This window comes from Lagenorhynchus albirostris, chromosome 16, assembly GCF_949774975.1.
Source record: "Lagenorhynchus albirostris chromosome 16, mLagAlb1.1, whole genome shotgun sequence".
NCBI classification, from domain to species: Eukaryota; Metazoa; Chordata; class Mammalia; order Artiodactyla; family Delphinidae; genus Lagenorhynchus; species Lagenorhynchus albirostris.
Window position 1 is genome coordinate 36257452 of NC_083110.1, and position 27433 is coordinate 36284884.

Genomic DNA, 27433 nt, shown 5'->3' on the forward strand with positions numbered 1-27433 from the left:
CTGTGCTCCGCAACGGGAGGGGCCACAACAGAGGCCCACATACCGCAAAAAAAAAAAAAAAAAAAAAAAAATGCCCATTAGACATTCCCTTTGAGTAATTTCAAATGTCTAAAAATTGAACCATTGATCTCTTCTCCCCACTTTTTTCAAAATCCATTTGTCCCCATTTTCGGTAATTGCTCATGCCGGAAATGTAGGGATCTTTTTTGACCCCCTCACTCTCCCTTACCCCCACATTTAATCCATTACCAAGGCCTACTGAATCTGTGAAATATATCTTGACTCCATCCACTGTACCACCACCACCCTAAGCTTAACCACTATTGTCCCTCTCCTAAACTGCTACAATATCCTTCTTAATGGTCTGTTTCCTTCTGCTTTTGTCCCCTCCAGTTCATTACAGAGAAACCAGATAATTGCCTTCCCATCCCACTTACATTTAAATCCCAAATCCTTCATATGATCTTGCCTAACCTGGTCCTTGACTTTTCTGTCTCTTCAACCTCATCTTCCACTACATTAACCCTTGTTCTCAACATTTCAGAAACATTGTGTTCTCCTTTGCTCTTCTCTGCCTCAAGATCTTTGAGCAGGCTGTTCCTTATGCCTAGAACAAGCCCCCTCCCCAACCTCGTGTCTTTACCTGACTAAATAACTCTTTTATTCTTCAGATTACACCTTAAATGTCACTTTTCTACGTTGCTTCCCTTGAACACCCTATCTGAATTAGATTAGGTCACTCCCCATGTCCCTCAAGGACCTGGCACTTTTCTTTTTTGCACTCACCTCAAGTTGTGATCACGTATCATTTGTATTGTCTTGTTTGATGTCTAAATATCTTAATTATCTTATTTGACTGTGAACTCCATGAAGGCTCAGTCTGTTTTGCTCTCTCACTATATTCTCAGTGTCTCATACAGAATCATGTATATAATAGGCACTTAATAAATATTTGGGAAATAAATTAACATTCAATAGCGAGAACACTATTCACTCAGGAATTCAGAGCTGGAGGGAATCTGATAAGTCATTTAATTGGTCTAGTCTTGTTTGCATCATGCCAGTCATGTCCTTGGCAGAGGTACATTCACACTTTATTCCTTTGATACTCTGTGAGCAAAGATCCCTGGTCCTTTCAGTTGTATCTCAAGTGTAGTCATTTCTCTATCCTTTGCATTCTTGTCATTCTTCTCTAAAGTATTTGAGGCCTGACCAGGTGGGATAAAGTAAGATGGTTACCCTCTTTGATTATGGCAGTGTGCTTCTATCAATGCTTGATTAGATTGCCTTCATGTCTTAGAATTGTCATAAGCACTGATGCTTATTGAGCTTGTAGTCAACTAAAACCTAACATTTTTCTTTTAAAGATTAGGGGCTTCCATTGTTAGATTACAGATGAGGCACTTGAAGCCATTTTACCTTTAGCCTTCTCTTGGCTGATAGCTGTTCTCCATACAAGTTGTTGCAGGGTTTTTAGTGTATAAAAATGTCTTGCAGATGGGATTGTCGTGGAGAGCACCTGTTACTTCCTGTGCCAGGTTGGCAAGTATGTTATAAACATGTCTGAGAGGAGGAAACTTTTATTAAGTACCTACTCTGTACCAGGCTTTTCTAAATACTTTATAATGTATAGTTTACATTATGTAATGTATGTAAAATATCCAGCAAGGCAGCATAGGGTAGCAGTTAACACATGGGCTCGAGAATCAGATCCTCTTGATTAGAATTATGGCCCTGACACTTACCAGCTGTGTGATCTTTGATAAACTCCTTAAACTCCACTTGCCTTAGTTTCCTCATCTGTAAAGTTAAAATAATAAATTGTGCCTATCTTACAAGGTGGTTGTGATGATTCTGTAAGTTAATATTAATATATTCAAAGCATTGTAATGGTCTGCCACATAGAGGTGAATATATGTTAGCTATTACCTCATGTAGTTCTCAAAATAATTGTGAGTTAATGTAATTCCAGTTCTACAGATGAGGAAACTCATCCAGAGAGGTGAAGTTACTTATTTAAGGCAGATCCAGGATTTAAACTTGTGCAGAGAGTGGTAGAGTCACAGATGTTCGTGTAGAAGGAATCACACATGATCCCTTTCCTCTGAAAGGGACTGTGAGTGTGGCAGGTGCTTAGGGTCTCATCGACTGTACTGCAGGATGCCTTCGTTGTACCTGTAATGAGACAGGACCACATATTAGCTTAAATAAACTGATGAAGAAGCAGTGACACTGAAAGATGGAACCAGTCATAGCAGTCCATTTCCTGACCAAGAATATGAGGCCCTTGAAGTAGAATCTGTCATACTCATATTTTTATTTCTAGCCCCTTGCATTGATGTATAATACATACTCAGAAAACACTGTTGGTGAATAAGTGAGTGAATGAATAAATGAGTGAAGGTATGGGGAGAGAGTGAGAGCTAGGAAGAGAGGCAGAAATGATACCAGGGTTTTTGGCACGGGTGACTGGAGGGATGACACCACCCTCCTCTGTGATAGCAAGTGGAGGAGGAGGAGGCAGGTCTAGAGCAATGAGAAGGAAAGTTAGTGAGTTTGATTTGGACAGGTGGGATGTAATCCTAGTGGAGATATTTAATAGGCAAATAGAAATAAGGAGAGAGTTCAATGTTGGAAATATACTGGAAACTTCTTTTGAATTTGAAACCTGGAACAAGTATCCCATAATTTCAAGAAGTGAGTTTTCTCAAATACTGTTAACTCATATTACAGATGTTATTCTGTAATAATTTTAGACTTTACATCTTACTCTCTCAACATTATGTAGATGGAAATCAAATTAATTTCATAGTAGAGAAATTAGAGATTTTAGAATAAGCCATATATAAAATGTACAATATAAATGACATCTCACTGTATATCTTATTTCCTCAATACTCTTAAGTGCCTTTGGAGAGCTAGTTAAAGTGAAAAATTCTTAGTTAACATAGAAAGCTTGGGATATTTATGGTAGAAATCATGCCAGGATAATTGTGTTACAAATAAATAATATCATTTTCATTGAGGAATAATTCAGGCTGACGTCAGTAAAATCAGTTGCCTGAACCAGCAGGATGAGAGAAGAAACAGAATCATATTCATCTTTACACAAACTAACCTTTTTTTCTGTTACCTCTTTAACTATCTTATAATTGCCAAACCTTAATTGGGGAGGTTATGTTTCATGTGATCCATATGAAAAGCTCAGTTTTATCCTAATGAATTCAGATTTGTAGTATTTTAGGTAAATAATTTCATTTAAGATACATTTCTAATGTTTTTGCTTTAATGAGGAAGCATGCTGCATATTTAAATGTTTTTCTAGGTCGGCCTTCTATCTATAGAATACATTATTTATTAGAAAGATTCAAGTTGTTTTTATTTATCACATCTACTAGGATTGAAAAATTTTTTATGAGTAGCTTACTGTTTTATTTTTTAATTAATTAATTTACTTATTTATTATTTTTGGCTGGTTTGTTTTGGGTCTTTGTTGCTGTGCTCAGGCTTTCTCTAGTTGCAGAGAGCAGGGGCTACTCTTCATTGTGGTGCGGGGGCTTCTCATTGTGGTTGCTTCTCTTGTTGAGGAGCACAGGCTCTAGGCACGTGGGCTTCAGTAGTTGTGGCATGTGGGCTCAGTAGTTGTGGCTCGCGGGCTCTAGAGTGCAGGCTCAGTAGTTGTGGCGCACTGACTTAGTTGCTCTGCGGCATGTGGCATCTTCCCGGACAAGGGCTCGAACCCATGTCCCCTACATTGGCAGGCAGATGCTTAACCACTGCGCTACCAGGGAAGTCCTAGCTTAGTGTTCTAAATTCAGCTCTTCCTGTTTTATTCTTAATATATTTAGAAATTTTCTTAATAGCAATAAAATAATTACTTTAGAGCAGCCAGAAAAGACTGTTAAGATTATTAGTGTTCTTATCTTATTTTACATATGGTTAATCTAAGGTCAGGAGAGGTGGCAACCTATTAATAAATTATTTAAGCTTTTAAATTACAGTGACTTTTTTTTTTAACAATGATAACATTAATCTTTAATAATGTATTACATTGTTTAAAGGTATGTTTGGGCATTTGTTTTTCCTCTCCTAGTTTTTGAAAACATTCCAGAATTCAGTTATATTCATTTCCTTCTTAATATTTTTATCTTTCAGGAATCAAGAGAAAGCAGTGAAAGCTGGAGTCATTGTCAAGTGATCGAGACCTTTTATAAGAAAATCTCATTGAATGAAAGTCTTTTAAATTAGTGACATAACAAGACTAGTTATTAAAGGTGACAGTGTACAGAGTACGTTAAAATTGAACAATGACTCAGCTGTATATTTACATCAGATTATTGGGAGCCTGTCTGTTCATCATTTCTCATGTTCAAGGTAAATCAGTGTTCATTTAAGCAATCTTATCTCTTTTTTAGTAATTTATTTCTGTATATAAAAAACACTCATTCTTAGGACCGCTCTTTCAACTCATGTCCCGTTTTGAACAGTTAGGCCCAGTATGCCAATAGCTTTTAAGTATAGAGGCAAAGAACAAACACATGCCAAATAATTTTTGAACTTCACTATGATAGAAACATTTTCAAGTCTGTATAAAATCTCAGCCTCTTTGAACTTTGTGTATTATCTGTAACATAGGCATTATGATGTACAACACCAGGTCTTATGAGGATTAAATGAGATAAAATATAAAATAAAGTAGGTGACCTAGTGCCTAAGGATAATAGGTACTCAAGACTTAGTTTTAAAATACCTCTCCCCTTTAAAATACAATAAGGAATAAATGTCAATTTTTAAAAAACATTTTATTGTTGTTAAGAGTTGAGAAACATAAATGGAATTTCTGTGTGCCAAATGTTAAAATTTTTTCAGAGTACTCAAAGTTTTATTTATGACTAATATTGTAATTTTACACTATGCATTCACAGCTTAGAACTCCCAAACAGGAAGTTATTTTGATGACTTTTAGGATCAGATGGGCTATATATTTGCATATGAGCTTTTTCCCTGTATGGTTTAATTAGGACAATGTTTTAAACTGAAGAGAGAGTGGTATTTGGCAAAATGATTTTATATAGAACTTACTGAACATCTCCGTTCTCTTTAAGTTTATACCTTCACAGATTGTTCTTCATGTTTTGTTCAGAGTGATGATTAAAATCTGCTAATAAGAATTATGATTAACAGCATAAATCTTTTGACATTTTCATTTGAGTGAACAGAATAATGAAATCTGTAGCTTCTTTGTATTTTGTCTTAGGTTTAGTACCCTTGTTTAGTACCCATACTGAGAATATAAAAGCACTCTTGCAAAAGCTACATTTTTGTGTGAAACACCACATTATTTAATAAAACATCTTTATTTTAACGTCTTTTGTTAGATGCCTTGTTGATCAGTATCGACCAAAGCTATCATAGTTTTGAAGATGACTTAAATTAATAGTAACATTTGTATTTGCTACCTTACTCCCAGGTAATCAGTATTTAGTATTAAAATTTTTTTAATCTATATAGATCACATAGAGACAATATGATACAAAATTCTCATTCCCCATCCTAAGTTGTTATATAATAAACTTTTTTTTTTTTTTTGCCCACACTTCACAGCATGTGGGATCCTAGTTCCCCGACCAAGGATCGAACCTGTGCCCCCTGCAGTGGAAGCACAGAATCTTAACCAGCTGACCGCCTGGGAAGTCCCGATAAACTTTTGTTAGATGAAATAAATTGATCGCTTCTCGGCCTTTTGGCTAAGATCAAGTGTAGATGAAATAAATTGGTAATTAGTTATCAGGCATAAGTGAAAAATCTTAGTAAGCATTATATTTCTCTGAAATATAAGCAAAATTTGTTACATTTCCTTTCAAAGAAGATTAGTTTGATAGTTCCCTTCAAATAATAAGATAAAAGTATTTGCTCTTAAGGAAAAGAACTAAAACCAATGTCGAAAAAATGGTATTTCAGACTTGCCCGGTGGTCCAGTGGTTAAGACTCCCTGCTTCCACTGCAGGGGGCACGGGTTCAATCTTTGGTCGGGAAATTCCACATGCTGCGAAGAGCAGCCAAAAAAAAAAGTTATTTCTTAGAGATTACTATGGATTGCTAGAGTGGTGTTATATATATAACCCATAGCTCCAGCCCACACCAGGACTCATAATTTTATGCTTTGTAAACACAGGACTTGTGTGTAGAAAGAGATTGGCATGTTCTAGGAACTGACACAGGGCTGTATGTTTGGGCATGATGGAGAGAGAGGTCCACAGGGTCCAAATCCTGCGGGTCTTCAATAGGCCTGGTGAAGGAGGTTGGATTTTATTCTGAGTGTATGTGAAGCCATTAATTGGTTTTAAGCAGGGAATGACAGGATCAGATTTAGGTTTATAAGATAACTCTGTGCTATGTGGGAAGTGGGTTGGAGGGGGCAAAAACAGAAGTAGGGAGATCAGTGTCTTGTCTTGGAAGTGACATGGTATGATGGGCCTGGGTAATAGCAGGAACTAGACCAAAATGAGAAAAAGTGAGATATATCTTGGAGGGTGAGCCAAAGACCTGGGCAGGACCAGGTTTGAGGAGAAAAGTCAAGCATTCCATTTTAGACGAGTTAGTTTTGAGTTACTTAAGCAAGTCAAGGCTGAAGGGGTAAATCTAGGAACCATCAACGAAGAGATTTATTTAAACCATGGGAATAAGTGCTGTCATCTAGGGAGAGAGTACAGAGAGGCTGTTGCTAGCTATTTTTCTTTGTATCCATGCCTCTATTTAGTGGAATTTTACAACTTATAGCTCAGGTTTCTTTGCGTTTGACACCCTAGGATGAGTTTGTGTTATTGGCTCCTTCCTTTGTTTACATAGCACCTTTGTATTATATCACTCTTTGAATTGTGTTTATGTGCTTATCCCCTCCACACACATACACCTTTGTCTCCTTCCAAGTTTCTCAAGGACCACATCAGTTTCCAACATTCAGTAACTTGCCTGCACATAGTTGGCCTCTAATCAGTGTTTTGTTAATTAATATTTGAGATAATATAAACTTCAGATGCAAATTATTATAATTAAAATATTTCTATCTCTTAAATTCAAACAGTGTTCTAGGAAGTTATGTGTATTAACCATCTGTAACTTTGAATTTTCCAGGTATTGGTGATCATTTAGTATGATCTTTGTTATTAGTAATATCTTCATTTATACACATTTATATTTAAGCCCTTTATTATACATTCATTTGATCTATATATAATCTCTTGAATTGGGCAGAAATTATTATCATCATTTTTTATAGATAGAGACCTGAGGTTCAGAGACTAACGTATCAATGGGGATATTCAAGACTTGAATCCTTGACTTCTCACTGTTATTTCAGTGTTATTTCTGCCACACTATACTGCTTTTTCTATGTATCATTAGATTTTTGAAAAACTAATTGCGTGCGTAAATATATTGTTTGCCATTTGGTCTCCATAGTTAAATTGATGCTTCCTTCTGTTGTTGTAATATGATTTTAAAACTGGTTAAGAGACCTCAGATATGCTTTAGTCCTATGGTCTTATTGAGTAAATGAGGCTTGAAATGACATGGCTTGTCCACGATCATCCAGCTAGATAAATGGTGGAGGAACATAGTAGACCAGAATCTAGATTTCCTCATTTCTAGCCCAGTGGATTTCTTCCCTTCCTGAAACTCTTCCCCGCCCCTTTTTTTTCGTTGATGCTCTTAACATAAATGAAGTCTACGTTTTGTAGCAATTTAGAGGATTAAGTGAACATTATTGAAATTTATGGCATGGAATCACTAAAATTTATTTAGCAGCACATTCTTTTCCTGTTATCAATGTGTGGTGTATGTATTACTTTTACTTTTTTCAAGTTCATCTCACCAGTACGGCTAAATTTTAAGTCAAGTTCACATTATGCCTTGAACGACTTATTTAACATCTATAATGAAATACATACACAGTTCTCTTAATATTTTATACCTGTTTTAGCTCTACATTTCATTCCATGAAGATCAACTCTACAAGGAGTAGCCTAGCTGATTTCAGCTGATTCAGAGGGAGAAAGGAATTACTAAAACGTTGTTTTAGTTCTGTTCTGCTTTCAGTCTGAAAGAATCAGTATCAAATATGACAGTATCTGTCATTTGAGGCTACGAGACTCTAATGCAAGAACACAGTTCTATTTCCATGTGCCAACTACTGCCCTACAGTGACCTTCATTTTCTGGCAGCGTAGTCTGGATTTGAACCAATGACCTTGAGATAAAAGGCACCAGATAATATGATTAGTCCCCATGCTCTCATAATTCCCTTACTTAAGCAATTAAAATCCAGAGCAAGATGCTTAGTAGTTTCACTTCCACATAGAGGTACAAATAAAGGACTTTACTTTTTTTAAACTAGTCACAAGTTTTGAACCAGAGTCTAAAAAAAGAACTGTAATTTGCCTTTTTTTTTTTAAACCTCCTTATTGGAGTATAACTGCTTTACAATGGTGTGTTATTTCTGCTGTATAACAAAGTGAATCAGCTATACATATTTTTTAATGATTGGAAGTAATCTCGCTCTTCTCTGAAACTGCTTTCCATTTTGTACCTTTCTTACAAGTTATGACCATATTCTACCTTGTGCCACTCTTGTTTGTCTTTCATTAGTGCAAAAATTGTGACATAATCATCTCCATATATCCCACAATACCTGGGATAGTTTTTCCGTGCATTTTAGGCTGTTAATAAACGTTAATCATATGAATGAAATTTATTTTTAATTAAAACACACATTAGCTGCAGTTAATACAATAAGAAAGCTTAGAAACTTCTCACTGAAAAATGGAATAAAAGAATTAGCTTTTCAGAATGGTTTATTTACAACTTCATGTTTGAATGCAGGGCAGAATCTAGACAGTATGCTCCATGGTACTGGGATGAAATCAGACTCCGACCAGAAAAAGTCAGAAAATGGAGTAACCTTAGCACCAGAGGATACCTTGCCTTTTTTAAAGTGCTATTGCTCAGGACACTGCCCGGATGATGCTATTAATAACACATGCATGTAAGTATTTTATGCAGTTCTTCTTAAAGTTACGAGAATAGTACTATTAGTACTATTGGTACTATTTTAAGAATCGTTTACTTTGTCTGAATTTTGTTTCTTTAACTTTATATGGTTTTTCCAAAGAGCCAAAAGCTTCTTGTTTTTTATATAGGAACATTTATTACTATTAAGTGATTGATGGTTATTTCCTTAGAGTAATATAGGTTTTAAAGAGCTAAAAGAAATCTGGTATTTGTCTAGCATTTTGGGTTTATTTAGTGATCTTTTTATCATAAAGTGATTGATAGTCATTGTAGAAAACTTAGAGATTACCAGAAATAAACCTTGAAAATTCACCTAAAACCGTGTAATTCTAAATTGGTTGAAATAGGGGCTTCCCTGGTGGTGCAGTGGTTGAGAATCCACCTGCCAGTGCAGGGGACACAGGTTCGAGCCCTGGTCTGGGAAGATCCCACATGCCACGGAGCAGCTAAGCCCATGCACCACAACTACTGAGCCTGTGCTCTAGAGCCCCTGAGCCACAACTACTGAGCCCACGTGCCACAATTACTGAAGCTCGCATGCCTAGAGCCCATGCTCCACAACAAGAGAAGCCACCGTAATGAGAAGCCCACGCACCGCAACGAAGAGTAGCCCCCGCTCACCTCAACTAAAGAAAGCCTGTGCACAGCAACAAAGACCCAATGCAGCCATAAATAAATAAATAAGTTATTTTTTTAAAAAAACCTTCCTATTAAATAAGTAAATTGGTTGAAATATTTTGCAGGTCTATAAGAATGATATTGTGATATTTAATTAATTTTGTGTTATTTTCTTATGTGAACTCCCAAATCCAAATCTGATTTATATAACCACTTTAATTTTTCTACTTAATTTCATGTTAACTAATTAATATTTATATATGATCATGTAATTCTATTCCATATTCTTGGGGGACATTGAAGAATTGACTTACTAGCCAAAAAAATTCCCTGAACGACTCAATCTCATCAGTCAGTTGTCCCCCTGTTATAAAGGTGTAATAATCAATAATTATTGATTTGTATTTCCCTAATAATTTTATGCTCTTTGAATGTGACCAGCTATAAAGCCAAAATGTATACATATAAAACACTGAAATTATATGATAGTTCACCATGTCTTAGATTTGTTGTTTGTGCTGGTGGTGGTTGACTTTACTGTGGCAGACTGGGTGATCTGTTGTTAGGGGAGTGTTCCCTTTGTCACCAAGAGACTTCTTGCCAGACTTCTTGTCTGTAGTTCTTGCTTGATCTGTGTGGGCTACTTGTTAGAGGCTTAGTAACCCAGAGTAAAACTGGGAATCATCAATTTTAACAGAATTTCACCTCACACTTAACATTTTCTCATTTCAGAAAATGAATAATTATGCAATATTCTTTTAACTGTGAGCAGTATACTTACTGATATGAACAGTAAGGAGGGACACAAAAAAATCTTTTAGATGTTTCTTCCTACCCATGAAAGCCTAATGAATATATTAGGAGAAAATTCTGGCATACTAGTACTAAAATGATAACTTTTTTTTTTAAAGATACTCCCCTCTGGGGTTTTCCAATTTTTTATTTTATTTTATTTTATTTTAATTTATTTTTGGTTGCATTGGGTAGTCGTTGCTGCATGTGGGCTTTCTCTAGTTGTGGCGAGCGGGGGCTACTCTTTGTTGTGGTGCACAGGTTTCTCATTGCAGTGGTTTCACTTGTTGCGGAGTGCGGGCTCTAGGTGCACGGGCTTCAGTAGCTGTGGCTGGCGGGCTTTAGAGCGCAGGCTCAGTAGTTGTGGCGCACAGGCTTAGTTGCTCCGCGGCATGTGGGATCTTCCCGGACCAGGGTTCAAACCCATGTCCCCTGCATTGGCAGGCTGTTTCTTAACCACTGCGCCACCAGGGAAGTCCTGATAACATTTTATTAAATACAAATCCATTTATATAAATTTCTTGAAAATTCAGCTATTCAGAAGTTCTCCCTTTTTTCCTATCATGTTAAATAAAAAGTGCCTCTCAGGATCTTAGTCTGATCTTCCCAAATATACTTTTCTTTGTCATTGAATCTATTTTTATGTTTCACAGTAAAGTTTGTTTTTATTTATTATTGTGTACAGTATGGGAATACTGAAAATCTTATGGATGAAAAGAGATAGTTATTTTTAAGTATATTTTTAAACGTTAAGATTATTTACTTTATAAAGTTGTATAAATCATCTTTCTGTGATCACATGACTATGATTAGCAAAGAGAAGTTACATAGTATTTCATATTTGGTGGGACTTGTTTAATAGAAAATCCTTTTCTACCTAACACAGGATTTTTATTAGACCTTTAGGTTTTAGTTCAGATATGACAATTTTCATTTGCCTTAAAACACGTACGGTTTTGCCAGTAAGTCAAATGTGAATGTAATTCTAATTCAGAACTAAAAGCCATCAGATCAGTAACTGGTCACATTCATACTGAGATTTAATTAGTACTTTCCAATGTGAAGTTGGTTTTTGGTTTTTTGGCTTTTTTTCTTTTAGAACTAATGGACATTGCTTTGCCATCATAGAAGAAGATGACCAGGGAGAAACCACATTGGCTTCAGGGTGTATGAAATATGAAGGATCTGATTTTCAGTGCAAGGTAAGACCTAATTTGAGGCCTATGAAATAAAGAAGGGAGGGACCACAGGAAAAGAAAAGCGTTGATTCCCCAAGGAGAAGTATGCCTGGTCTGCACATTGCTGTGTGTTCTGGAAGCAAATATATTGGAGGAAGCTTAGCTCTTGCTTCACGTTATATGATTGTGCCAATTGAAATTACAGATTATTTTACTTTAAAATAAGTTTTAAATCATCTTTTTTTTTTAATTGTCAAGCCTGTAAAAAATGATACTGTCACACTTATTTCTGGATTATAAAAGTGACTGGAAAGACTTTAAGGTGACAGGTTAATAACCTTTACATCTCTCTGAGACAACTTAGAGACCTTAAGTCCTTGTAAGGAGATCTCAGTGGAGTTACTTTAACAGCACAGCAAAGGAATCAGAGGATCAGTAATAGTTTATGAACATATTGATGGCTTTGGGTTATAAACCTAATCTCTTCAAAATCCTGTATAGTAATTTTGCCCCAGGGGATCCTTCCAATTGAAAACAGCTCCAGAGAGAGCTGTTTGTTAACAAATTTAAGCCTCAGCTATTTTAGAAAATTATTCCAATTAATGAGAAGTTCTCAGGGTTGATAGAAACCACACATGCACGCACGCGAACACACACACACACACATACATACACGCTCGCACATATTGCATCCCATCTGTTTGCTACACCTCTAGTGACAGGGGCTCATTACCTCCCAAGCCCACCTTTTTCATCTGTAGTAATGACCTGACCTTATCCTTAGAAAGCTTTTCCTCTGAATGACTGCAAGTCTCTCTTCCTTTGTACTTCCTTGGACCATAGAGAACAAATTGATTCCCTTTTTAATATGGTAGCCCTTTACTATGTGAAGAAATTTTTTTTTGTACCGCTTTACTCCCCATACCCTATAGTCTTTGCCCAGTGAAAATAGTAGTTCAAAATGACTTCGACGGCCCCTTATAATCATCAGCTTTAGAGTTACTCACTCTTCAGTTTCTCAATGTAAGATGCAGAATTGACTGTGGTCTGGCCAGAAGAAAAGAAGAAAAAACAAGAATTAGTAACTCCTTTCCCTTTTCCTAAATGCAGCCAAATCTCATGTTAGAGGTTTGATTGTCATACCATATTCTTGAAATATATGGAGTTTTCTGTCAGCTGAAATCCCCATGTCTTTCACTCATGCTTCTACTCATCCTTATCTCTTCCATTCTTTATTGGTGCTGTTGGTTTCTTGACACAAACAAGTAGGTGGGAATGGAATGAGTTTTGTTACACAATTGTCACATACTTGTCTAAGTTAAATTTCATTGTATTAAAATTAATCCTTTGCTCTAATTTGTCAGGATTTGGGGGATGCTGATTTGTTTGTCTCTTCCAGTTTTATGCTCTTTGCATATTTATCAACCGCACTACAGTACACTGTTTAATCACTTTAAAATGTTGAAGAAAGACCTCTCTGTGGTTAAAGCACTGAGCTCGACAGTAGTAACCAGTGTCTCGCAGGCCCCCTCAACTAGATGTGTCCCAAATGAATTTATCAATGTAATTTAGTTGTTAAGCTTGACAATCTGTGTTCAGATAGACATGCTGCCTCTTGCTAGCTGTGGAACTTTGAGCCGGGAGCTTTACTCTCTTAAGTTGTTTTCTCGTCAGCAAAGGAGTTCTTGTAAGGGTCAAATGAGAGGTAGCATATATGCAGAGAGTTTAGCACAACTGGCACATAGTAAGGACTTAGTAAATGTTAGCTTTTACCATATTGATGATGTAACCAAGCAGGCTTTAAACTGGGTTACGCATATACCTGGGTGCACACAGACTACATTACACAAGGATCGCATAGGCACATGGATAGTTTTAAGGGGATCGGTTTACCTATCATGAACTTCCACAGGTCCTATTGCTTAATATTGATCTGCCTGAGACCAGAGCTTCTTAAGCAATTTCTCTTTTCCTTCCTTCCTTTTCACCATCAGCCTTGTCACAGTTTCCAGATTAGTGGCCTGGAATGTAAATACTCAAGTTTCCAAACAGTGTTATAATTCGAAATCTAAGTATCAGTGTGGGGAACTCGGGGATAGCAGATATATTTGCGTATCTGGTCGTTTTTCATTTTTTGCTTTCAACCAATTTGCTAGATCATGTAAAATAATTTTTCCTAATAGGATCATTATAGGAGTTTTAGCATACGATTGGAAGGTCTCTAAAGAATTATGGGACAATGGTATAACTAGTTCCTTCCATTATCATCTTTTTGTTTATGTGAACAAAGAATCTTAGTACTGATCCCAAAAAAGGAAAAGATAAAAATAGGATTAAAGTTAATGCCAGACTTTCGCATTCTAGCAATAAGTAATTATCCATGAATTTATGAAGTAGTTTTTTTAAAAGTGTCATTCATCTCATACCTCTCCAATAAAATTTTCTTTTTATATTAGTATTTTAATAAAGATTATAATATATATACAGTTTTGATTAATTTTATACTAATAATAATTGTGATGATAAATCAAACCAAAATAATTTTTTGACTTAAAGACATACTATCACAGGAAATAAAATAGATTATATGTTTATTTTTCATGTGGAGAATTATTTATCAAGATACATATTACATTAGGACAATTTTTTTAACATCTTTATTGGAGTATTATTGCTTTACAATGTTGTGTTAGTTTCTGCTTTATAACAAAGTGAATCAGCTATACATATACATATGTTCCCATATCTCTTCCCTCTTGCGTCTCCCTCCCACCCTCCCTATCCCACCCTCTAGGTGGTCACAAAGCACCGAGCTGATCTCCCTGTGCTGTGCGGCTGCTTCCCACTAGCTATCTGTTTTACATTTGGTAGTGTATATATGTCTATGCCACCCTCTCACTTCGGCCCGGCTTACCCTTCCCCCTCTCCATGAACATTAGGACGTAATTATTGTGGAAAATGTGGAAACGGAATAGGAGCTCAAGGAGCAAAAGGAACACTATAAAATTTTCAATTGTTAAAGAAGCATTTTGACCATTTATTTTTTTAAATAATGATAATGGGTATTGAATTGCTATATTATTTAGATTCTACTGAATAGATTTAAGAGTTATTTTAATTTTATTTTAAAATATCATGTGCAATATGCAAGGAATTATCAATACGTTCTTTGCAGCTATTTATGATGAAAAATTTTAGGTGTCAGTCTAAAAATGTATGAGGGGATACATTGTTTTTCAGAATTCATTTAGGGGTTACACAGACAAAACATGTTGACCACCACTTATCTCACTTTCTGTGTATCTTGCTCTACCTCGCTCTTAATTTACCTGGCACCTCATCTGAGCAGAACAGCTCTGCTACTTTTACCTAAGCTTTTTCCTCCCAGTGCTTTCACATACTGTCAGGTTTGAATCAAAACGAGTTCAAGTGATAATCACCATGCTTCACCCAGACCTTGATTTTCCCTCACACAGTCCAGTCTCTGTAGGTAAATCTGGCTTATTCTGTTTCTTCCAGTAGGATGAATTATTTCTCAGAAACCGCACTGCCATCTCTTGTAGTAATTTGGTTTCAGTTCCTTTATCGTGTACCACTCCCCCTCACCTGCAACCCCCCCATTCAAGCTCACTAAATAAGTTAGAATCTCCTATTTTGTGAATGCCAAGTGAGTTTTTTCCCCACAAGGATTTTTATTGCCCACCTAAATCCAGAGATACAAATGGACTTGGGTGGAGCATGGGAGTAGGGAGTGCAGGAACCGGAAAGGTTGTGTCACCCAACTTCATAATCTAGACACAGATAACTTTTGCCTACCCAGATACGTAGTTAACCTACATAAGAAAGATGTGAGTTTCATGTTGCTTGTTCTCAGTGAAGCCACATTGAGTCTTCCAGGAGATTACAAACATTTGTGGCTTATTCTAGAATGTCAACTGGGATCTGTGTCACATTCACTAGAGGAAGAAGAATTAATTTATTGAACATTTACTATTTGCATTTAATATGCTGAGTGCTTGGTATATTTTACCTCATTTTCCCCCAGTTACCCTATAAGGCAGGTATTTTTTATCCTCCGTCTTATAGCAGAGGAAACTAAAGCCCAGAGAGAAGTAAGTTCATTGCTCAGGGTCACAAAGTTAATAAATGGCAAAGCTATGATTTAAGCTATTTGATTCCCAAATCTTTGTTGTTTCCATAATACTGTGCTGCCCCCAATCTGTTGTTGGCAAAGTCTTTCTTTCCCTTTTAAAAGTAATACAACATTTAGCTATCTAGTTTACAGCACTCCTCGTTTTTAAAATCTTTAAATCATACCACCTTCAGCCTTCTCCCAAGTGCTCTCAACTTCCTGTGATGTAATTCACCTAGCTGAGAAGATGGGAATTCAGACAGAACACAGAAACATTGTAGGGTCTCTGCATACTTCTGGGATACCAATCCCACTTACTAGCGTTTGGTCTGCCTTCTTCATTCCTGCAATCATCCTTGATAGAGAAGACTGGAACAAAACGAGAGTTAAGGAAGTGTTCATTTTCTTTGTCCTCCATTACCTAGTATTTTGTCGGCAATACTACATCCATTGCTTGGTGGTCTTCCTTCTAGCACTGCCAAAAACCCCTTCCTGATTTTTCTTTCCATTTTCTGTCCTGCAAGGCTGAGCTCATTTTGAACTTTAGCCATACTGGACTATTCTTGGATGCTTCACGCTTCTTTTATTCATCTTAGTTGTATACTCTTCATTCCATCCTTCATGTAAGTTTTCTCTAGATCTGGGATATTTTTTTCAGAGTCACCTGTGTAACTTCTGACATGTCTCTCTTTTCTCTTTCTTTTTATGATCATTTAAAAGTAAAAACAATTGTTAGAAAGTTAAAAATTTAGGTAAAATGTAAAACTTGTGCTTTTGGAGGTTTCCAAGTACTCTTGACCCATCTTCTCTTCTCTTATATAATCTCAAGTCCCTTATAGAATCCCATATAGATTCCCCTATGGAATCTCATTTTCACATTTTTAAAGGAATACCTAATTATACCGAGGTTTCTCCTTTCTGCCCATCTGATATTTAAGAAGGTTGATTTCTGCTTATATTCTTGCTACTTCTGTGATGACAGACAATTCCTTTCTGTTACTGTTTTGGTCTAGAATGGCACTTCTTGCAGGTAGTGCTGAAATGTCAGCATTCAAGTTAAGAACTTCTCAAATACTGTACTTTTAATCAAATAAAACTTCACATATAATTTTGGGTATCTGTTCCCATGACTACAGTCTTTCCCTGTGCTCATTTTCTGATGTATTAGGGACACATATCTGGTTGGTGGTCTCCCAAAAACTCTCAGAAATATTGTTTCTATATTTTGACCTTATCCTCACCACGTACACTTCAACTTGCTTCCGTATCAGGTTCATTAGTTTCCACATTGTTGTTATAGGCAGCATCAACTGTATCTTCTGCCTACTTGACTACCTTTTCTAACCTGTCATTTCTTTGGCCTAGGACACGCTCCACTTTTTAGTCAGATCTTAAGTTTCATCCAACTAAGTCTCAATACTCCTATGAGATCATATTTACCCTGCTAGTTTATCACTGTAATAAAATGTATTACCCATGTTTTTTAGGAAAAGATCTCATGATTTTAAATACTTTTTTACTAAAAACAAATGAATAGTCATATCTTAAGATATGCCACATTTTGGGTGAAAAATATATATAAACTTTTGTTTATCTGTAATTAAGTTATAGTTTAGTGTTCTAACACACCATCCATATACATACATTCTCCTTAAGAAAAAACATTTTAGAGTCTTTACAACACTATTTCACCATAGATTTAAATTTTTCAATAATCACTTTCACACAAACTTAGCAGGTCCTTTTCACTCACTGAATTATAAACTGTATTTTATCAATATTTTAAAAATTAATTATCAGTTTCGTGTATCAGTTTTTTCTAACTTTCTTCCTTTAGGATTCACCAAAAGCCCAGCTACGCCGGACAATAGAATGTTGTCGGACCAACTTATGTAACCAGTATTTACAACCTACACTGCCCCCTGTTGTTATAGGTAGGTTAGCAGAGAATAGTGCAATCATGATTCTCAGTAAAATATTTTCTCTGGTTTTAACAATAAGCAAGCTTTCTAGAGTTCAACACTACAAGTTATTTTTTCCTTTTAAGATGTGATCGAAAGATAATGTCTTTTTCATTGTTTACTTCCATTATCAGGTCCATTTTTCGATGGCAACATTCGATGGCTGGCTTTGCTCATTTCTATGGCTGTCTGCATAATTGCTATGATCATCTTCTCCAGCTGCTTTTGTTACAAGTAAGATAATTATTTTGATGCAAAATATTTTGTTGACTATTAGATATAAACAGTTGTTCTTAAAGCCAGTAGGCAGAAACCGTTGACACTGAATGTATTTCAGGAACCATTAACTTGTATTTTCTGGTTATCTCCTTTAATTAACTATATTATAGTTTTCTTAAGGGAACAGAAGACCTTACTACTAATCAATTAATTGGACACAATATTATACTTCTTGTTATGTTCATGAGTACTTAAGATTTTCTTATTTATAGAATATTGAACTTCCTTATATCTAAATTTAAAAACCTGTCCCAAGAAATCAACTGTATGCATTATCATTCTTTAGTTATTTGGCAGTTCAGAATTGTTTGCATTTAGTCATGATTTCAGAAGACATTTGCCAGAAGAGCAATAAGAGGAGGGCATAAACTTCAATAATAAAATATTATCTTACTGGCATATGAATAAACAGAGAGATCAGTGGAATTCGTTACTAGACCCATAAGTAGACCCAAGTATATAAAGAAAGTTAGTATATGATAAAGGTAACATTTCAGATCTCTGAGGAAAAGTTGGCTTATTCAGTAAATGGATTTGGGAGTGGATAGCTATATGGCAGAAAATGAATTCCGTACACTGAAATAAATTTTAGCCAGGTTGGGGTGCTCGCTCTCCCTTTCTCTCCCTCTCTCGCGCTCTCTCTCTCTCTCTCTCTCTCTCTCTATATATATATATATATAAACTATATATATAAACTGAATTGATTAAAATACTAGAACAAACCTTGGAAGAATTTTTTTAAATAATCTGAGTCTGACACAAAACTTACAAGCAAAAAAACCAAAACCTTAAAAAAGAAAAGATTGATGGTGTCAACTACATAAAAATAAAACTTTACTATGTGGTAGAAACCACCATAAATGGTCAGAAGACAGACCAACAGTGAAAAATATCTGCAGCTTATATTACAAAGAGCTGATTTCTCAAATATAAAGAGCTTCTATAAATCAGAAAGAAAAAAAATCAATTCAGTGGGAAATTAGGCCCCCAAAAATGAGCATATATTTTACCTAAAGAGAAATACATATGGCTCTTAAAAGAAAAATAAAAAGATGACTTAAGAATACTCATAATATGAAAAATATAAATTAGAATCGTACTGAGATGTTTTTTACCCATTATACTGGCAAAGATTCAAATGTTTGATAATAGACTTTTTAGATAAAGAAGTAGATTGAGCATACTTACTTTTGTTGTGCCCCACTAAAACAGCAATAAAGAGTTTTTAACTTTTTTGTCCAACTAGGACAAGGAGACAAGATAACAGCAAAAAGCTGTAGAACCTGTGAAGCTTATGGATGAGTAGTGACTTTGTAGACCTAAGAAATCTGAATCCCAGGCTAGAAAATGAGAAAGACAAACAGCAACCAGTTTATACTATAAAATTCCCCAAGAAGCTCAATTGGCAGTAGCAGTTATGTATGGTAGTGAAGTTGAGGGGGGCAGTAAAACCAAGAGGATTGCTTGAAAGTCTGTTTTTAGAAAGTCAGATGCTGTATTAGTTGTGCAATACTGCATTAAGAAATCACTCCCAAACTTAGTGGCTTGAAACAGCAGTTATTATCTCTCATTGTTTCTGTGGGTCAGGACTTCAGGAGTGACTTGACTGAGTGGCTCAGATGTCAGCAGAGGCTGCGCTCACCTGGAGGCTTGAGTGGAGCTGGTAGATCCCCTTCCAAGATAACTCGCTTCGGAGGCTCACAAGTTGGCAGGAGACCTTAGTTCCTCTGATGTGAGGCTCTCTACTGAGCTGCCTGCATGAGCTTCCTCACAGCATGAGGCCTGGCTCCCCCGCACCCCCAGAGTGAGTGATCCAGGAGACCAAGGTGGAAGCTGCAGTGCTGTTTACGATCTAGACTCAGAAGTGACACCATCACTTCTACCATATTCTGTTGGTCACAGAGATGAGCTCTGCTTATGGAAGGGAAGTAAACAAGGCAGGCATACCAGGAGTTGAGAAATTTTGTGGGCCATTTTGGATGCCAAGTACCACAGATGTTGAGATCCCTACTCTTTTTCTGAATAATGATGTGACTTTCCACCATCTCTCTAACAGAAGGCTAGAAGTGTAGTCTCTGAAAAGAACAAAAATGTTCTTAGCTATGGTATCCCATTATTGAGGGTGAGGTATTATAATAAAAATAAGGAGGTAAAGTGAATATTTACATACTAATTTATGGGCCCCCCTACCCTCCAGAACCCTGCTAACCAAGCATGTTCCCTCTAGATAACATATAAGAAGATTGTTCTAGGGGAAAATCCATCTAGCCCAAGAAAAAAGACCTGAGTATTCTGTCTCTAGTAAGTCCAGTGAAATGGCCCAAGCAGATTGTCTTACAGTGAAACCTGTAATCAGTAAGCCCCAGTCGCATACTAGTAGCTGCCAATCAGCCAGTGAAGGGCACTGATCCCTGAGAAGCAGGAAACAAATGAGGTGAGTCTTGTGATTGCCCAGCTTACTCCCTGAAGAGAGTTTCTGGCTGCGGGACACAGGAAGAACTCAGGTGTAGCCCAGCAGACACTGAATCGAGGAGATACAGCTGAGAGTCTGGGGAGAGAGCAGCAGCTATAGTTCATAGGTACAGAGTACTGGAAAGGAGAGTTTCACAGAGAAAGAACTCCAGACATCTTCAGAACGTTCCCATAGAATATTCAGCTGAATCGTGATCAGTGCGTTAAAGTGAGGAAACCACCTAAGGCTGGGAAAGAACGGCTGAAAAGATTGAAGGAAACAGTATTCAGTGCTCACACAAGGCTGGGGATAGTATCTGTTCCCACCAGCTATGTGACTTGAAAACCTCATAATTCATGGGGTTTTGGTGATAGTACCCAGAAGGGTCTTGCCTCAGTATTGGAGAATAATTAGCCAGCTGTCTGACTTGGGACAAATGATGAGCCTCTGGGCCATGGTTTTCTCTTTTGTAAAATGGAAACAATAGTACTTACCTCTTACGAGTTTAATAAAGATGAAGTAAGTCATAGAACAGTGCCTGACACACACTCAAGATCAATAAAAATGAGCTGTTGTTGTTTTTAACATGTATCAACATGGGTAAATAAGTAATACATAAGGAGTTTTTTAAAGCATGATGTAAAATATTAATACAACATATGCCATTTGTGTCCAGAGGAACGATGTTGTTTATGTGTATATACTTTTATGGTAAAGGTATAAATACATAGATAGGAAGGATATAACCACCTTCAGGATAGTGTTTGTCTCTTAGGAGTAAATGAGGGAAATGGAATTATGAGGGAAATGGCTGCAGCTGCAAATATTTTAATGTTTATTTATTTAAAATATATCTAAAATAAACATAGCATAATGTCAATATTTATTAAATTTAAATGGCTTACACATGGGTGCCAAATAAATTAATCTCTACCTTCCTACATGTGTGAAACATTTCATAATTTGAAAAATTTTTAAAAAGCCTTTGAAAATATTAGAATGAATTAAGTGAACTTATTTGATTTCTTTTCCATAAACTTTTTTAAAATGGAAGTATATTTATTGTTCATTTTGATATAAAACTACATGCTTACAAATTCAGATGAAAATACATATGTAAAGTAGAAAGTAAATATTCCTACATTCCCAGCAATAACTCTTATATACAACTTGATATATTTGTGATCCTTTTAGACAAGTATAGATACATATAATTTTTAAATGTTTATAGCTAGGATCATACTTTACATGCTGTTTTTTAATCTGTTTTTTTCACTTGCCAATGTACCATGGATGTCTTTCCGTTTTAAGATAGTATATATCTCTCTACCTCATAAACTCCATTTCTGGACATTATTTTAACAGAGGATATATTTTTCTATGATAAGACTAATTTGGATATGAACCCATGTGATGAAGGAAGGATAATAGTGTCAACAACCTCAAGATTTTTCTTACCTTAGAATTTTATAGTTTTAGAATGTTAATGTAGATTATTTTCTGCTTTTTTGAAAGACATTATTGCAAGAGCATCTCAAGCAGACGCCGTTACAATCGTGACTTGGAACAGGATGAAGCATTTATTCCAGTTGGGGAATCATTAAAAGACCTTATTGACCAGTCACAAAGTTCTGGTAGTGGATCTGGACTACCCTTATTGGTAAGCTGAAATGTCATATAAACATGAATGGTTTATTAATACAGAATGTGTTGTCATATGATGGTAGACGGCTTAATAATTACATATTAGGGGACTTCACTAGACACACTTTTTTCCCTTCTTATTTAGAAAGATGGTTACAGTAATGCAAGATGAAATTAGTTAAAATAAGAAATGAAATAAGAAAAATTGAATAAAGTAAGGTAGAGTCACAAGCAAGGTTAAGAGAGAAAATGTGGTCATGAAGTGCTATGTAAGTGTTAACATAAGCTCACAGGTTTTTTTTGGTTTTTTTTTTTTTGTGGTACGCGGGCCTCTCACTGTTGTGGCCTCTCCCGTTGCGGAGCACAGGCTCTGGATGTGCAGGCTCAACGGCCATGGCTCACAGGCCCAGCCACTACGCGGCATGTGGGATCTTCCCAGACTGGGACACGATCCCGCCTCCCCTGCATTAGGTAGGCGGACTCTCAACCACTGTGCCACCAGGGAAGCCCAGCTCACAGGTTTTTAACAGCCAACTTGAGGAATCAGGTGTAAAATACCTTGCATCTGTAAGGTTAAACTGATTGGTTGGGAGAAGTATAACTATTTCAGATTCTGAAATCAAAAGGAAGTTACTCCCACAGATCATCTTCATAGAGAGAGGATACTTCCCTCAATATAATACTATGTTACCAAAACACAATTCATAAAACTGATGTTAAAGCGAGTTGTATATAATTCTAAGAGAATTACATGTATAGAAATATTCAGACTTAGGGGTCAAGGGGACCCTTATAATAAATACTAGATATCTAGATAGATTTTAAATTCTGTGTTTAGTTGGTTTGTTTAAAGTAAATACATTGGTCTCTAACTATAAAATTCATTGAATCAGGTAATTCTGTAATTGAACTGGAAAGGACAGTGCAGACAACATGATTGTCTACATAGAAAATCTCAAAGATGATAACATAAAGCTACAACAACCAATAAGTGAGTTTATCAAGGTCATTGTACAAAAATCATTGAATTTTTGTACACTGGCTATAAACAATTACGGATTAAAATTTTAAAAGCACTATCATTTAAAATACCATCGAAAACGTGAAATATTTTGGAATAAACTTAAAATTTATGTAAGACCTGTACACTTAAAATCAGAAAACATGGGGCTTCCCTGGTGGTGCAGTGGTTGAGAGTCCGCCTGCCGATGCAGGGGACACAGGTTCATGCCCTGGTCCGGGAAGATCCCACATGCCGCAGAGCGGCTAGGCCTGTGAAGCCATGGCTGCTGAGCCTGCGCGTCCGGAGCCTGTGCTCCGCAACGGGAGAGACCACAACAGTGAGAGGCCCGCATACCGCAAAAAAAAAAAAAAAAATCAGAAAACATTGCCAAAAGAAATGAACAAAACCCCTAATAAGCGTTAAGGTTTTTAACCTGTTTTTGAATCAGAAGACTCAGTATTAAGATTTCAGTTATCCTAAAACTGATTTATAGTTTCAATTCAATCCAAATCAAAATCAGAGCAAACTTTTGTAGAAATTGATGAGCTTATTCTAACAATTATTTGGAAGTGCAGAGGACCTAGAAGAGCCAAAACAATTTTGAAGAAGAAGAATAAAGAGGATTCTCTACCTGATTTCTGGGCTTATTGTACAGCTACAGTAGTCAACACTATGTGATCCTGGCATAAGGATAGGTATGTACATCAGTGGAACAGAATACAGTCTAGAGATGGACGCACACATGTGTGATCAGTTGATTTGGATGCCAGAGTAATTCAGTGGGGGAAAGAGTCCATTCAACAAATGGTGCAGGAAAAATTGGGCATCCATTTGCCAAAAGGTGAATCTTGACCCTTATCTCACTCCATATACAAAATTACCTTGAAATGGATTATAGACCTAAATGTAAAAATTAAAGTATAAAACCTTTAAAAGAAAATGTTTTAGAAAATTATTGTGACTTTGAGTAAAGATTTCTTAGCACACAAAAGGCAAGAGTCACTTTAAAGAATGATAAATTGGTCTTTCTTAAAATTTAAAACTTTTCCTATTCAGAAGACACTGTTAAGAAAGTGAAAAAACAAGTCACAGACTGGCAAAGGAGTTCAGGTAAAGAATTTGTGTTGCAGAATATATGAAGAATTTTTACAACTCAGGAATGAGTCAACCCAGTTGTTTAAAAATGGACAAATGATTTGAACAGACACTTGCCCAGAGAAGATGTAAGAATGGCAGATAAGCACATGAAAAGATGCTCAGCATCATCAGGGAAATGCAGATTAAACACAGTGAGATACTACACGTTCACTAGTATGACAAAAACTGAGAATATTAAGTGTGGAAAAGAATATAAATCAGGGCTTCCCTGGTGGCACAGTGGTTAAGAATGTGCCTGCCGATGCAGAGGACACGAGTTCGAGCCCTGGTCCGGGAAGATCCCACATGCTTCGGAGCACCTAAGCCCGTGCACTGCAGCTGCTGAGCCTGCGCTCTAGAGCCCGCGAGCCACAACTACTGAGCCTGTGTGCCACAACTACCGAAGGCCGCACACCTAGAGCCCGTGATCCGCAGCAAGAGAAGCCCACGCACCACAACGAAGAGTAGCCCGCACTCACCGCAACTAGAGAAAAGCCCGCATGCAGCAACAAAGACCCAATGCAGCCATAAATAAATAAATAAATAAATAAATAAAATAAATCAACTGGAAATCTCATATATTGCTGATTGAAATGCAGAATACAGCTACTTTGGGGAACGGGTTGATAGCTGACTAAAACGTTAAGCGTATACTTTTTATACAGTGAAGCAGTCCTTCTGCTAATTGTTTACAGAAGGAATATGCAAACATGTCTATGCAAAGACTGACTGTGAATGTTCATAGCAGCTTTATTCATAATAAATTGTAAACAACCCAAAAGTCCATCAGTTGGTAAATGGATAAACAAATTGTGGTACATTCATTGAGTAGAATACTGCTTGTCAGTAAAATGGAACAAACTACTGATGCATGCAATAGCAACACAGGTAAATTTCAAAGTATTTTTTTTTTAATTTCAAAGTATTTTATGCTGAATGAAAGAAGCTAGATACAGAGGCTACCTATTGTATGTTTCCATTTATGTCATGTTCAAAACTGTAGGGAAAGAAAAGAGATCAGTCATGCCAGGGACTCAAGGTAGGTGGGGAGGTGATTGACTTTCAAGCGGTAAAGGGAACTTTTCTGGGTTATAGAAATGTTCTGTATCTTAATTGTGATGTTGGTGGTTACATAACTGTATACATTTGTCAAAACACAGTTCTCGAAAAGAGTGCATTTTAGTATATGTAAATTAGACCTCAATAATTCTGGCTTTCTAAAATGAAATCACAAAAGGAATTTGTAATAAGTGATACATAAAGTAAGTCAGTTTAGATGCTCATAAAATCTAGCCCATTTTAACTACATTTCCAACCGGGACCTTAGTGTTGTTTTTTTAATTTAGAATGGCTGCTAATGCTTCTGAAAATGAAAGGTAGCAATTTACCTGCCTGTTTCATCCAACAAATATTAATGAAAGCAGCATTGTACTTCAAGTATTGTCCTAAATAAATATCTGTATTCTGTGAGTAGTGGGGGATGGAATTCAAACAAATATGTATATAAATAATAATAAAATTATAATTGTGATAAGTGCAGCAACTGAGAATATGTATGCTATGAAGGTGTTTAAGAGAGAAACAACACTCTTAAGTAAAGGGAACTGCACATGCAAAAAGATTGAGACAGGAATGAGCTTGAGTGAATTCTAAAAATTGAAACAAGGTAAATAAGAGGGGATTAGAGTCAATGATCAGGCAGGAGAGTTAGGCAGGGACCAGATCATGTAGGGTCTTACAGACTGAGTTGAGTATTTTTAACTGTCATTTAGATTTTGCTACATGATAAACCATCCCAAAGCTCAGTGGCTTGAAACAACAAACATTTGTTATTTTTCATGATTCTGTGGGTCTTCTGGGCAGTTCTTTTTCTGAATTTGCTCAGCTAGAGCCACATGGTGTAGTTTATGTACATGGCCAACAGTTGGTATGGTTTTGCTCATTTGGGTCACAGGGTGCCCTAGAATGGCAAGAAAGGGCAAGCCCCGGTGCACAAAGACTTTTCACTTGTTTTACAATTGCTATTGTTCTTTTGCCCAAAGCAAGACACGTAGCCAAGCCCAGAGTCTGGAGGAGACTACCCAAGGGTGTGTGTACTGGGAGGGGAATTATATAGTCCATTTTTGCAAACAGTCTGCCACATTGACTAACCTGTTATTTTGTGATTTTAGAATATATTGTACATTGTTTCATCTCCTTTTGAATTACAGTACAGTCCTCCCTCAGGATAGACCTCAGGGGTTGGTTCCAGGACCCCTTGTAGATACAAAAACGTACAGATGCTCAGGTCCCTTACAGTCGGCCTTCCACATCCAAGGATGCGGAACAGATATTGAGGCTGACTGTATATATGTTAATCTTTGAGTTGGTTGGTTGTATATACCATCCTTTTTTGTTGTTTTTTGTGGTATGCGGGCCTCTCACTGTTGTGGCCTCTCCCGTTGCGGAGCACAGGCTCCGGACGCGCAGGCTCAGCGGCCATGGCTCACGGGCCCAGCCGCTCCGTGGCATGTGGGATCTTCCCGGACCGGGGCACGAACCCGTGTCCCCTGCATCAGCAGGCAGACTCTTAACCACTGCGCTACCAGGGAAGCCCCATACCATCCTTTTTGATGGGATGGCCTATTAAACCACTTTTTCAATCTTAATATGTTCTTCTCATTTTACTTTTTACTATGAAGGTTCAGCGAACTATTGCCAAACAGATTCAGATGGTTCGGCAAGTTGGTAAAGGCCGATATGGAGAAGTGTGGATGGGTAAATGGCGTGGTGAGAAAGTGGCAGTCAAAGTGTTTTTTACCACTGAAGAAGCTAGCTGGTTTCGAGAAACGGAAATCTATCAAACCGTGCTAATGCGCCATGAAAACATACTCGGTGAGTACACGTTTGATTTTAGTCAGTTCCATATTCTTCAAGGTTAGTGGGATGCCGGTGGAAGCCTGGCACATGGGCTTTGAAAACATATGTAAGTTCAGTTGTGTGCATTTGGCTAAAGGAAATCTAGTGGAATATACAGTTTAAATACAACCCAGTCCTGAATGGCAACCAACCACTTTCCAGACAAGGCTCAGAGATGTTTTGGGGTTGGGTTCCAGACCACTGCAATAAAGCACGTCCCACAAATATTTTGGTTTCCAAGTGCATATAAAAGTTATGTTTAAGCTGTACT

General features: G+C 36.7%; 1 protein-coding gene across 3 annotated transcripts in view; it reads left to right on the forward strand.

Annotated features, from left to right (window-relative positions):
* The window catches only part of BMPR1A (bone morphogenetic protein receptor type 1A), a 141355-nt gene that overhangs the window by 104397 nt on the left and 9525 nt on the right, over positions 1-27433 (forward strand). For all 3 annotated transcript variants that reach the window (XM_060125335.1, XM_060125336.1, XM_060125337.1), the window contains exons 3-9: positions 4156-4374; positions 8880-9042; positions 11578-11680; positions 17626-17722; positions 17884-17983; positions 21996-22140; positions 26946-27138. In XM_060125335.1, the coding sequence (XP_059981318.1) occupies positions 4308-4374; positions 8880-9042; positions 11578-11680; positions 17626-17722; positions 17884-17983; positions 21996-22140; positions 26946-27138 (868 nt within the window). In that variant the 5' untranslated portion in view covers positions 4156-4307. The remainder of the gene's footprint in view (positions 1-4155; positions 4375-8879; positions 9043-11577; positions 11681-17625; positions 17723-17883; positions 17984-21995; positions 22141-26945; positions 27139-27433) is intronic.